Raw genomic sequence first — 13,682 nt, forward strand, 5'->3', positions numbered from 1 at the left:
CAGGGAAACAATCATTTCATTGATTTGTACTAAAAGAAATGCAATTAATCAAATAAACTAATTATCTGCATTGGGCCAAGAAGCAGCATCGCAAAGGAGGGGTGGGCTGCTGTCATAGTGGTACTCATCTTTGGTCCACAGACCATGCGTGAAGGAGGGGACACTCATTATTCATATTTTACATTTATCAGTAAGACATCTGAAGAGGATTAAAAAAAACAGAACCATGGTTTACTTAGAGTCATAACTGTGGGAATAGCTAAATAAAATAAACTTTTAGAAACTGTATACACATCTCCTCATAAATAAATTAAAAATCCGAACAAAAAAGGGTACCTTAATGATATCATTTGCTTTAGCTACTGCCTGTTTTTTTTAAAAATTAATGTTGCTATATAGGGATCCTCTGTAGTAAGCTTTTTTTTCCCCAAAGACAGAAAATTAGAATATTTTTAGCATAGGCCCCTAAATCAGGATTGCATAGTCATAATTCTCTTAAAACATATTTTTATTTTTAACTTTCTGAAAAATTCACTTCATTTTACATGCCAAATGTCTATTACTTAAATTATTTGTGAGCTATAGCATTTCAATATTATACTCTGCTGCTGTGCAAATGTACAACAGTTATAGATTAAATGTTGCAACTTACCTGGCCTACCACAGCCAATGCAGCCAAGGCTGCCAGCGAGCCCAGCATAGCTGCCAGGGTTCTGTGAACAATCTAAAATGAAAATAAAAGGACATTGTTACATACTGATGGCTCTTGCATTGGAAGTAAGCATTATGAACTGAAAATATCATCAGCAAAACTGGGGTAACCTGCACGGCGCAGCAGATACTACCATGGGAAGCTTGCTAGGCAGACTGGATGGACCACTGGTCCTTTTCTGTCATCATTTCTAGGTTTCTCTGTTAAGGGGAAGTTTTATTTCAAAGAAAATAGTGGAAAACGTCTTCTAACCAGTTTGCTGGCACATTTTGAAAAGATTTTTCTATTTTATAAGGATTTGCCTTCTTGAAACTTCAGGAAGGGATAAAATTCACAGAAAATAAAAATATGCAAGCAAAACCTTTTGCAAAATGCACTGAATGACTTTTGCATAATAGGGTTAAATTTAAGAATGTTTGAGGTCAATATTCAGAGACACTTAGCCAGATAACTTTTAGGGTATCCATCTTAAAGTCTTTAATACTCCTAGCACTTATCTGACCAAACTTTAGCTAGATAAGAGAGTATCCAGCAAAAATTTAGCCGGATAAAGTAAGGCGTTTCGAGAGTATTCTGGAATCGAGCTGAGATAGCAAAATAGCTTATTTGGACAACTCTGATATATCAAGATGTCGGCCAGTGGAGAAGTAAAATCATCTTGGAATGAGTTCCGGGATAACTTTAACTTAACCGACAATATTTTAAAAATATTGTTGGTTAAGCAACAATTATAGACAAAAAATATACTTCCAAGCAGGTCTCGCACCTGATCCCCCCCATCCCAGTGAAAACAATGCAGGTCTTGCTGACCAATCTCTGAGGACCCCCAAAAGTAAATATTTCAAGTTGCAGGCTTTTAGGCCCCAAAAGATTACTGTCCCCCTTCTCTTCCAAAAGCTATAAAAGCAATTAATGTCAGACCACAACATTATATCACCCTACTCCCATCAACTCAGTCCTGACTTTCCCACCCTACTCTCATTCCATCAGACCTCTAATTGCAACCAGGAGCTTGAAACTTAAGTGCAGCTCCTGGGTCCGTCCAACGTTGCTTTGACAGCAATGCTGGCCACTCAAGCTATCAGCCCAGCAATACTCTGACAGTAACACTGTTAGCTTACGTGACCAGCATTGCTCTCAGAATAATACTGGATACACTGGGAGCTGGATGCAAGTTCCAAGCTCTCAATTGCAATCAGAGGTTTGGGGGTGCAGCAATGCTCTAGGCGCTCACTCCTTAGAAATAAAAAATTCCTGACTCGTTTTGTGTAAAGAGAATTTGTCGACAGACCAGGCTCAAAACAAACCACACTGTATCCTGACAAGCTTCCTCATCCTCGAGTTTTCACATACTCCTATGCTGGCATTAATCTACTTTTGAAACGCTGTACTGAAATGATATTAATCTCTGACCCCTCGTGGTCCCATTTTTGCTGGTAGCTTCCTTCATAATGCTGCCTCCAACCAAGATATCATATATATAACTTTCACATTGCTGAGGTACTGTGATGGCCAGGGAAACACTCCTTATCTTGACTTGATGTGAATGCTCACCATCCCCCTGACGCAGCCTTGGTGCAAAACACGGCCGTGTCTGGATATTTCTACCTTTTCAGAAAAAGAGTATATTGTTTAAACAAGTGTTCTTTCCTGTTGTCCTTCAAACAAATAAAGCAATTAATATATGTATTGAACAGTTTATATTGTAGTGCCATACATTATTTTGGGATTCATATTTATGTGAAGAGGACAGGAAGTGCAAGCCTATTGGCACGCGAATCTCAAACCCTTCAATTATTTGAGTGAAGATCAATTTAATGGTAGTTGAAGAGGATTGGTAAGTATAGCTTTGGGAAATCTTTGGACTTATAAAAGTTTGGAGAAAGGTGATATAGTGGGATATATTCTTTAGAGTTTGTGTGTGTCTGAGGTAATAAGCGAGCCAGAGGTAGTTAATTCTAGTGTCTGTTTTTCCCACCCACTCAACCCTTGATTTTTAGGCAAGACACACTTTCTCATTAAAAATCAATCAGGCTCCTATCTAAATCATACTATTGTACCAGCCCTTATTGAAAGTTTAATCATCCCCTTGTAGGGCACTAGCTGATTAATTGGTAAATTCATCTGTAAATATAAAGTACTCTATTTCCAACTCCCTTAGTATCCTAAACTTAACTAGGAACTCAAAATTAAGATGAAGGCAGCAGTCCAGCAGCAAGAGAGGGGCTTTCCAGTCTTTTGCATTGAGTGTCTCATGTATGATTTTTTACCCGCCGGTGAGAGATTGTATGTGTGCACTCGGTGCAAAGAGCTCCTGGCTCTCAAGGAACGAGTCCGATCTCTGGAGGCTAGAGTAGCAGACTTGGAGGAGCTGAGGCAGACAGAGAGGTACATTGATGAGACCTTCAGGGACATAGTAGCCAAGTCCCAGATCCAGTCTGGCAGCCCCAGTGCTACCTTGGATCAGAAAGGTCTCCCAGTAGGAGAACATCACCCTGGTGTAGCAGGAAGTGATCCTGTAGCAAGGACCTGCTCTCCAGGTGATGTATTGTCCTCTCGCACTGAGGACAAATCTCCCAGGGTTACTGCCCAGGAGGGAAGAGTTAGGTTAGTTGGTGATTCAATTATTAGGAATGTAGATAGCTGGGTGGCTGGTGGGCGTGAGGATCACCCGGTAACTTGCCTGCTTGGTGCGAAGGTGGCGGACCTCACGCGTCACCTAGATAGGATTTTAGACAGTGCTGGGGAGGAGCCGGCTGTCGTGGTACATGTGGGCACCAACGACATAGGAAAATGTGGGAGGGAGGTTCTGGAAGCCAAATTTAGGCTCTTAGGTAGAAAGCTTAAATCCAGAACCTCCAGGGTAGCTTTCTCTGAAATGCTCCCTGTTCCACGCGCAGGTCCCCAGAGGCAGGCAGAGCTCCGGAGTCTCAATGCGTGGATGAGACGATGGTGCAAGGAAGAGGGATTCAGTTTTGTTAGGAACTGGGGAAACCTTTGGGGAAAGGGGAGACTTTTCCGAAAGGATGGGCCCCACCATAACCAGAGTGGAACCAGACTGCTGGTGCTAACCTTTAAAAAAGGAGATAGAGCAGCTTTTAAACTAGAACAAGGTAGAAAGCAGACAGTCCCTCAGCAGTGCATGGGTCGGAGAAATGTATCCTTGAAGGATACGAATGAAACAGGAGAGTTAGGGCATCCCAATAGAGAGGTTCCAATAAATTACTGTTAATTTCTTGAACTATCATTATGGTTGGCGTTATACCTGATTGTTATATTAGTAGTGTGTATTTACCCCAGTTATTTATCTTCATGGATCCCAGTTACATTTTCCCCTGTTCCATGTAATGCTCTTATGCAACGTATATAACTACTGTTTTAATGTAAACCGGCGTGATATTTATTTGCTACATGAATGCCGGTATAGTAAAATTCAAAATAAATAAATAAAAAAATAAAAGCAAACGTAGTCCATGTGCCTTGATGTAAAAAATTACCTGAGCTAAAGATCTCCAAATTATCCCTAAGAACTGAAAAGCAGGTTATTAATACAAACAAAAAAACACACTTTGAAATGTCTGTATGCCAATGCCAGAATTCTAAGAAGTAAGATGGGAGAGGGAGTGTATAGCAGCAAATGATGATATTATATAATTGGCATCACAGAGACCTGGTGAAGGAGGATAACCAATGGGACAGAGCTATATCAGGGTACAAATTATATCGCAATGATAGGGAGGATCAACTTGGTGGGGGTGTGGCACTTTATGTCAGGGAGGGTATAGAGTCCAACAGGATAAAGATCATACAAGAGACTAAATGCTCAGTAGAATCTATATGGGTAGAAATCCCATGTGTGTTGGGTAAGAGTATAGTGCTAGGAGTATACTACTGTCCACCTGGACAAAATGGTCAGACAGATGATGAAATGCTAAGAGAAACCAGGGAAGCTAATCCATTTGGCAGTGCAATAATAATGGGAGATTTCAATTACCCCAATATTGACTGGGTAAATGTAACATCAGGACTTGCTAGAGACAAAGTTCCTAGATGTCATAAATGACTGCTTCATGGAGCAATTGGTTCAGGAACCAATGAGAGAGGGAGCTATTTTAGATGTAATTCTTAGTGGAACCACTTGGCAATAGTGATCATAACATGATCAAATTTGAACTAATAACTGGAAGGGGGACAATAAGTAAATCTACAGCTCTAAAACTAAATTTTCAAAAGGGAAACTTTGATAAAATGAGGAAAATAGAAAAAAACTGAAAGGTGCAGCTGCAAAGGTTAAAAAAGTGTTCAACAGGCATGGACATTGTTTAAAAATATAATTCTAGATGCACAATCTGTTATGCGTCCTGTCCGCAGCCGCCTGCGCACAGGCCTGCTCACCTTCACGATCCCATGGCAGATCCCGTGTCGGCCTCCCTAGCGGTAGTTGCCAGCTCCTCTAGGCCCCGGCATCCCGCGGCAGCAGTCGCCGGGCCTTCCACTGCACGCCAGGCCTCACGCAGAGGCTCAGCGTCCTCAACGATTTTGGCCACGCCCCTATGCGCATGCGTACGGACCGCCTGGCCTCTTGTAGGACCAAGGGCGGGCCTTAGCTCCATGGCGCACCCTGATTGATCCCCCGATATAAGGAAGCTCCTGTCTGTGCTTCCTTGCCTTAGCAATTGGGTCGGCTTGTTTGCTAGATTGCCTCTGCATTTGTTCCTGCTCTTGTCTTGTTCCAAGTCTCGTTCCAGGATCCTTCTGTTCCAGTCCTGTTCCTGCCTTGTTCCTGCATCCTAGTTCCTGCTCGTCTTGTTCCTGTGTTCATCCGTACGTTTCCCCAGGTAGTACCTCCAGACTATCTAACTGGTACTGACCTCAGCTTGTTCCTCGACCTGCTTGCCTGCCACCTGCCTCAAGACCTCAGCTTGTTCCTTGACCTGTCTGCCTGCCTACTGCCTGCCTGTGGCCTCGTCTGACCTCTGGTATATGACTTCTGCCTTGTTGACCATCCCACAGACTGACCTCTGGACTCTGACCTTTGCTTGCCTGACCTCGTCCCTAGATTCTGGCTCTGTTCCTCGCCTTGTCAGCACCTACGCTATTCTGGTCCTCCTTGCTCCATCGGACCTCTAGTCTCAAACCCGATCGCGCTTTCCCTGTGTCTGTGGGCACACCGGACTTCTACTCTCCCAGGAGACCCTGCGAGCGGGTCGAAGGGAGGCCTTATCCCGACGGGCTTTCAGCGCCGACTGCGCAGGCCCAGACCACCACTGCCCTCTAGGTCCGTCTTCGGGTCCGATGCACGCTGGAAGAGGAGGACGCCTGGAGAAGAGAGGCCCTTTAAATCCCCAGGCCGGTCGCGGGATGCTGAGGTCACGTCGGCGCCTGAGCGCAATTGGCTGCAGCGAAGAGGAGCCGGCTGGAGCAGGGATCGATGACGAGGAGGACCGGAAGAAATCAGCCGCGTGGTTGGCGTGGGAGCCCGTGAGGGGTAAGAGCGGGTCGAAGGGAGGCCTTACCCCGACGGGCTTTCAGCGCCGACCGCGCAGGCCCAGACCACCGCTGCCCTCTAGGTCCGTCTTCGGGTCCGATGCACGCTGGAAGAGGAGGACGCCTGGAGAAGAGAGGCCCTTTAAATCCCCAGGCTGGTCGCAGGATGCTGACGATGCTTTTCATCGTCTGAGAAATAAGCGAGAGCTTCCCCCCCATAAAAAGTCACCCCCCCCCCCCCCCCCCCGGGATTAAGAGTTTAGCTTGGGAATGAATGGCTGCGGCAGCCCCAAAGATATAAATAAGATTGTGTTCCCTTGGGACTTAATACACCCCACGAAGGGTTACATTTACATAGCAATTTTAAGTGCCTCCAATTTCAACAAAAAACAAAAGGGGGGGGTCATTTATCAAAATGCGTTAGGGCGTTATCGAGCTAGGTAGAGAGAACATGGTACAAGTCTACTCTTCTTTCACCTTTCATCCCTCCAAATCACATTAATTCTTCATTGATGATAACTGTGCTGTTCGTACGTAAGACTGTGCATGTAAAACTGCCCCCCCCCAAGAATCCACCCCACCCCACAAACCTCACCCTGAGTTATTAGTGGCCCCCCCCCCCCCTTACAGTGGTATAAAAAGTTAACTGTTGAGAGAGCCTCTGTGCTCTCTGTAGCAGCAGCAGCCCAAAATGCGATCAAAGCCTGTCCGGGGACTTCTCAGCTTGCGAGGTGAAAATAACGCAGTTGTGATAAATTTAACGGTAGAACTCTTTTCCCTTTATAAAAAAAAAAAAGTAGAAAATAAAACGGTACAAATTTTACCTTTAAATTTATCCAAAAATGTCACTGGCAACTTGTGACAACAGGAGGTATAGAGATTGTCATGTATGGAAGTATGCAACAAGGTAAAACATTGCAATGATGATTCATGAAGTACAATTGCAACATCTTATTTAGCTACACTAGTGGCTAGCGCAATCACTGCACTGCAACGGGTGGTGAAGCCATATATTCATTCAATGCCTCGCCACTGCCTCGCCAGTGTTCCTGCAGGCTTTCCTTCCGGCTCGCATGAGCCGGAAGGAAAGTACCAGGTACTTCCATGCAATTTGTCGATCAAGGCGAGCACAGCATGGGGAGTATATTAGATACTTAGTGGCTCATAGCTCTTGAGAACCACAAAAAAGCCTAGCGTCACCAGTGAAATGCTGCGATGGCACGTGTTTCAGCTGCATTGTGTGCTGCGTGACGGCACGCTGGAATCTGATGTCATTCCACGCCAGCTACGCCCCTGCGCAGCTAGCACAACCAGGCATTCGCTTTTAATTCTACAGAGGAAGAGGATTATTGCCATCACGTAAGTCTGTGGACAAAAGTAAAAGTGCTGGAGTAACAGAAAAAATGGTATTTACACAAGTGTATCATCAATTAAACTGTAATGGCATATATAAATATATATATATATACATACATATATTATATGCAATTCTGAGAGAAAGAGAGAGAATGCATGACTTACCTCAAATATGATAAGCACATATACACTTGCTAAAACAACTGCAGCAATGATTACTTGAGTCTCTATGTTTGCATAAAGGTACTGATGAGCCATGGAAAGAGGGACACTTTCAGTCTCTTGCAGGATAGCCTGAATGTTTATTGAGATTAAATCACTAAATGAAAGAAATAGTAGTAATCAGATTACAAGTCATATCAATAAAGCAATCTAGAGACTTCTGCACACTTTAACATTCTTCAGATCATATTTGAGCAGCAAACTTTGTGGAACTCGGATGTTATCAGTGCACAGATTCCATGCAACGGCAGCCATTATTGATTTAGAAGAAATATAATAGGTAAAACTAGAGTGCTTGGTGAAGGAGAGATCTTACTTTGCTGTGTAAACTCCATTCATTGATTCAGCACTTTTCCTCACTGACTTTGAAATCAGCGTTGCATTCCAGTGTACGCTGTATATACGTATAATTATGCAAAAGGCCATGAACTAAATTCATATGCAGTTTACATAATCTAATCAAGGTGCTTCAAAAGTTCGGCACATTATGTTTGCAGGTGGTTGCAGAAACCACAGATGCATTTTCCCCTTCCCCTTTGCACCAGTTCACTCATGTACTTTTCCTTTCAAAAATTACCTTGGGAAAAAAGTTCTAGCAGATATTTGCACCTACATTTCCTGCAGGCATTTTTCCCATTCAGAGCAAAGTGCATAGTTTTGAAAATACAAAACTACGTTAACTGTTGCATTTCCCTTCCCTGTCCCGAGAATGCCTCCTCCTCTCTAATGCAGTTAAAAGTGTGTACTCTGTTTTACAGTGCATTCGCTTTTACCCAAGGGAGGGTGGGCAATTTTCAGAAAGCCCTTCTTATGCAGGTAATTAGTCATTTAACTAGTTAAATGGCTTTAAGAAATTGTTCTCTCAGAGGCAGGGGCATAGGGTCAGTACTGTACAGTGGTAAATATGCATCACCAAGTTGCAAAGAAATGTGTGTCCTGCAACCATAAACTGAACATGTCAGCTTCAGACAGCCATATAAAGTTACGTTGCTCTGAATGGGAAAAATGCCTGCAGGAAATGTAGGTGCAAAGTTAAGTTTCAGCTGCAGGGGCCATAAAAAAAGAGAGGTGCCATTAGGGAAAACGGTGGAGCATTTGGACACAGTGGAGGTAGTGGTCAAGGTTGGGTGGGAAACAGACCGTGAGCGTGAAGGCCTTGAATCATGTGGTAGACAGGCAGCACCCCTGAGCTATGGCGCCTACGGCCTCAGCCATATTGGCCATAAGCTAGCTTTAGCTCTGGTTGATGCAGCCTAGAAACTAAACTTACTAAGCCCATGCTGACAGTTGGCAGACATTCCCTTGCTGGGACTAAGTGGGAGCTTCCCCTATAGCAGCCGCATTCCTCACAGGTTGAGCCCTTGGGGTCCAGGTCTTAGGTGAGTATCCCTTAAGAGCAGTCAGCGAGAAAGAGTCCAGGCACGGGCTGAGGTCGGGGCCAGTGGTGAGCAGACAGTAACCAGGTCCGGGCCAAGGGTCAGGACAGGCGGTGATCAAAGATTAGTCGAGCTCCATAGCAGAGGTCAATACCAGAGAATCAGGCTAAGACACCAGGGGACAAGACAGGATGGACCAGGCAAGAAAGGGAGACCAGCAAGGCATGGACAAGACAAGATCCAGAGCAAAGCAAAGGCAAGGCAAAAACAACAGCAGAGGCACAAACAAGGCACAAGGACAAAGCAGGGGACCTGTTGCTGAAGTGTTGGAAGTCTGCAAGAGTGAGGTTTTAAATGGTCTGCAAGAGTGAGGTTTTAAATGGCCCCTGTGCCTGATGTCATCAGATAGGGATGCCACAATACTTCCCACCACAGAGCCCATAAGATCCAGGGGCAGCGTGGTGCTGCTGGAAGGAGGTCCGCTGGCAGTCTCCCCATCATGAGGAGGAAGTCTTAGCATCAGGGTAGATTGGCAGCATCCAGATTGAGTGCAGCCAGTCATTGGAGTCACGGAAATTGAGGAAAAATTACCTTTTTCTGGGTTCTTATTGGTCTCTATATTAGTAAAATGGCTTTATGTAGGAGCACAGTAGATTTATAAGAAAAAGAAACATTTTATATTTTTGTAGAGCTTAGCAAGCATGTTATTGTTCTGAGTTGCTATTATCTCAAGTAGTGAATGCATTGTTAGAATTTCTTTTAAACAACTTGTAGTCAAAATATGGAACAGGCTATATGCTGACTTGAAGAATGGGTTGTGCAATTTCCATCAGACCTTGCAACTGACATCTAGCATGATAAAATTGATGACACCTAGTACGTATGAAAAATGGGCGTCATTTAAATATTTGGACGGTTACAATGGGACAATAAATTATTTTTAGCAGACCCTAAATTAGGTCTGTGATTGGACAAATTATGTGTCAATAAGAGTAATGATGTGATATAAGAATGCTTGTCATCAGGGAATGAAGCATGGATTGGTTACATGCCCTGTTAATGAAAGATATTAGGGATGAGCCCCGGGGGCTGAGAGGGAAAGTGGATGAATAGAGCAACTTTGCCATGGCCATGTAGAATTTTATCTCAAATAAATATAATGAAAGATGAGGTTTTGCATATCATTTCTTTCTCCTCTAAAAGAAAAGGGAAATAAACAGTTGCTCCATGGAGATGTTTAACAAACAGGTGCTCCCATACCTGAGATTAGGTCGGGAGGTTATTTTTGTTTGGATCGTAAATCTTGTTATATGACAAAGCCCCCGCCACGACCAGCCAAATGTTACAATATGTGTGTGTGTGTGTGCGCGCGCAAGAAAGTTCCTATGTTTGTGCATGTGAGTGTGTGAAGCAAAGTAAGAGCCTTTGTGACTGTGGTTGGGGGTTTTTATTCAAAATATTCCAACTAATGATAATAAAAGCAAGTACTTTGCTTGTTAAAATCATCTGCATTTGGTCCTTATACTATTGTTATGACTCTTACTGCCCTCGACTGGTAAAGGTGGTTTTGCTGGAGAGTTCTGCAATATGGTGACACTTAGTTGAATCCTGACAGCTATTAGAGTGGATGAAATAAAAATGGAGGGGACTCACATGGCAACACCAGGACAGGAAACCCCTGAGCATGCTCAGAAGCTTTGACTTTTTTTTTTTCTTCTGAGCTTTGTGAGAGCGTGCTCTGTCCCTGCACCACAGGAGGACGCCACCCACTTGTGCAGCTATTTGTCTGCTTGTCCACATTAAAAATATATTAGGCACACAAGTAAGGCTTCTTTCACTTTGGAAAGTAGACTCAAAAAACATTCTCTTTTGGCATTGTTCTATTTTTCTCTTTAATCTTGATATTCTTTTTTGTCTCTTCATCTCATTCTCAAATCTTTCCACAAAATGCACCTGAGTCTGAATTACAGATTCTGTACTGAAGTGGCATGCTTAATTAACTAACCTAGCAAGGCAATTTCATAGCTTACTTCCAATATTAATCGGAACCCATGTATATAGTGCATGAAACTGATTATTTAATATTTTGAAAATTGATAAAAACCATCCTTTTTAAACAAGCATGTGATGATATATAGTTGATTTTATTTCAGATAATATTGTGATAAAAGTTTGCTGCACAGTTTTTAATATGATCTATTGTTTTATTGTATGAGTGCTGTTTATATAATGTGTATTTAAAGTCTGAGTGTACTAGTATGAGTTGCATTGAACATAAAAATGAATTTTGTGGAATATAAAAGCAATAAATAATAAAGCTTGTTGAATGTGGTGATATTGAATATATAAACTAACCTTTTATGTATTTCAAAAGTTCTGCTTCTAGTAACTTGGTTTCTTCTTCTGGAATTTAAAGGTATAGTCCAATTATAGATAACCTAAAAGAGATTTAACCTATGTTATAAATTATATACAATATATAGAAAATCAACTGGAAATGAGTTATGCACATGTGGTGATGGGAGAGATGGACTATAAAAAAACACTATTAGCAAAGTAAAAAAAAAATGCCTGGCAACTTTGTAATTCTTCTGTTTATCTCAATATCTTTTAAACTGAGAGATAAAGTAAAACATATATAGCTGTTAGACTAGCAAATTAGCAATATTGGATACTACTGCTATTGAACCTCAAGGTACAGCCATCTTTCTATAATTCTAGCAAAAGACATACCCTTCTCCGAAAAAAATTAATTTAGCAGGTCTTGCCAAGAACCATAAAGGAAGTACTCTGGAAATTGTTTTAAAGCTGTCAGGTGAATACAATTACTTGAGTTTAATTTGCATACATATTCAGAGAGAAACAGTGACAATTCTCCAACTTAATTAATATGGGGTATTCCCATTTCTGACATTCAACACAGAAAGATTACAGCTTTTGTAGATAGAAATAAAGGTTAACAAATAAAAACAAAGTATATATATATTTTCCAAAAACACCAGACAGTACTAATATCCTTATACAGAATCCTCCCAAAACATTAATATAACATTTATATATGAAGATAAATGTTCTTTTCCCAAAAATATTTTATTTATCACATCAACCACATATCCATATGTATATTATGTATTGGGAATACAATTTACTGTGATTTCAGTCACCGCGTTTGAAAAGCTGTGAGAATGGAAAATGGAGGGCTGAAGGAGTAAGCGTCTTGAGGAGCAACTGCCGTGGATAATAAGCAATGGAAGGATGAAGATGTGAGATATGCGGAGGATATCGGCAGCAGCCATAAGAAGAAAGGTGTCTGGTGGTAACTGAATGCCGGGCGCTGCAGCAGAATTGAAGGAAGAGAAATCATGCATTTTTTGATGTTCGATCTGAGGTTTGAAAACAGCGGTCTGTGATGATAAGTGCAGACGAGTGAATTGATTTACAATAAAGAGAAGTTGGAGCTTCAAGAAGGACCAGTGGTGTATCTACAAAACGACAGGATATTTAACAAATAGTGGGAGGATAACAACATTGGAAGTACATGGTTTTGAAACGAATGCATAAACGAATGCCCCTAAGTTGTTTGGGATAATATCACATTGAATATTCGTGTGTGTGAGAATAATGGTTTTCAAATTCTCCTGAAGAAGCCGTGAGGTGAAACGAGGGCCCTGTTGGGATTGGTGGAAAGATTAAGGGATTGATGTAAAGATAAGAGATTGGGGGAGTGGCGAAAAACTAAGGGATTGATAAAAGAAGGTACTGGTGTAAAGATTAAGGGATTGATGTAAAGAAAAGATTAAGCAACAAAGTGTACCATGGTTAGATTTGGTGGGCTGTAATATAATAGGATGCTTTGACTTGAAAGGTTTTTATGAGGTATGAGTGGGCATAGATTTTATAGAAAACTTATTGTGAAAAGAATATAAGTATCAACAAATTATATAAGTATTAATTGTACATTTTATGAATGGTAAATGGTATATGAATGTCTTTTTTGATATCTTTTGAAGTATAATAAATTGAAAAGTTTTATATGTGCTTGTATTCCACTCCACTTGGAGTGGTTTTTTTGGTATTGATTGTTAAGCACGAAGGAACAGGGATATTGCCTAAAGTTTGGGTTTATATATATATATATATATATATAGTGATACCTTTGGTAGAAACCTTTTAATTCATCAGTTCTCCTTTAAATAACTAAGGAATAATTGGGGTGTTACCTCTTTAATGAAGAATAGTTACATTAAACCATTTTTTACAACAAAGGCAAACAATAAGTGATGAGTTTCCAGTGGCCTCAAGAACACCTCCTGTTTTTCACCAGGAACTAGGTTGGTTCTTCCTGGACAAGGCTCATTCTTCCATTACGTGAAGTGGGTGGTCGCCTAAGAAACCACATTTTGGGGATGGAAAAAAACTCTGTAAGCCTCCAAGCACCACTTACCCACTTTTAAGACCCAGCACCACAAGAGATAAGGGAATGGATGTTGGATAGATGTAGGAAGGGGGAGACAGAAAGTAAGCTGGGT

The 13,682-nt window shown here is 41.8% G+C and overlaps 1 protein-coding gene across 1 annotated transcript in view; it reads right to left on the reverse strand.

The window, feature by feature from the left end:
- The window catches only part of LOC115082331 (P protein-like), a 109,081-nt gene that overhangs the window by 64,204 nt on the left and 31,195 nt on the right, over nucleotides 1-13,682 (reverse strand). The window contains exons 7-9 of the mRNA XM_029586568.1: nucleotides 11,509-11,591; nucleotides 7,721-7,874; nucleotides 653-724 (exon numbers count right to left, since the gene is read on the reverse strand). Coding sequence (XP_029442428.1) covers nucleotides 653-724; nucleotides 7,721-7,874; nucleotides 11,509-11,591 — 309 coding nt within the window. The remainder of the gene's footprint in view (nucleotides 1-652; nucleotides 725-7,720; nucleotides 7,875-11,508; nucleotides 11,592-13,682) is intronic.

Source organism: Rhinatrema bivittatum, unplaced genomic scaffold (genome assembly GCF_901001135.1).
Source record: "Rhinatrema bivittatum unplaced genomic scaffold, aRhiBiv1.1, whole genome shotgun sequence".
NCBI classification, from domain to species: Eukaryota; Metazoa; Chordata; class Amphibia; order Gymnophiona; family Rhinatrematidae; genus Rhinatrema; species Rhinatrema bivittatum.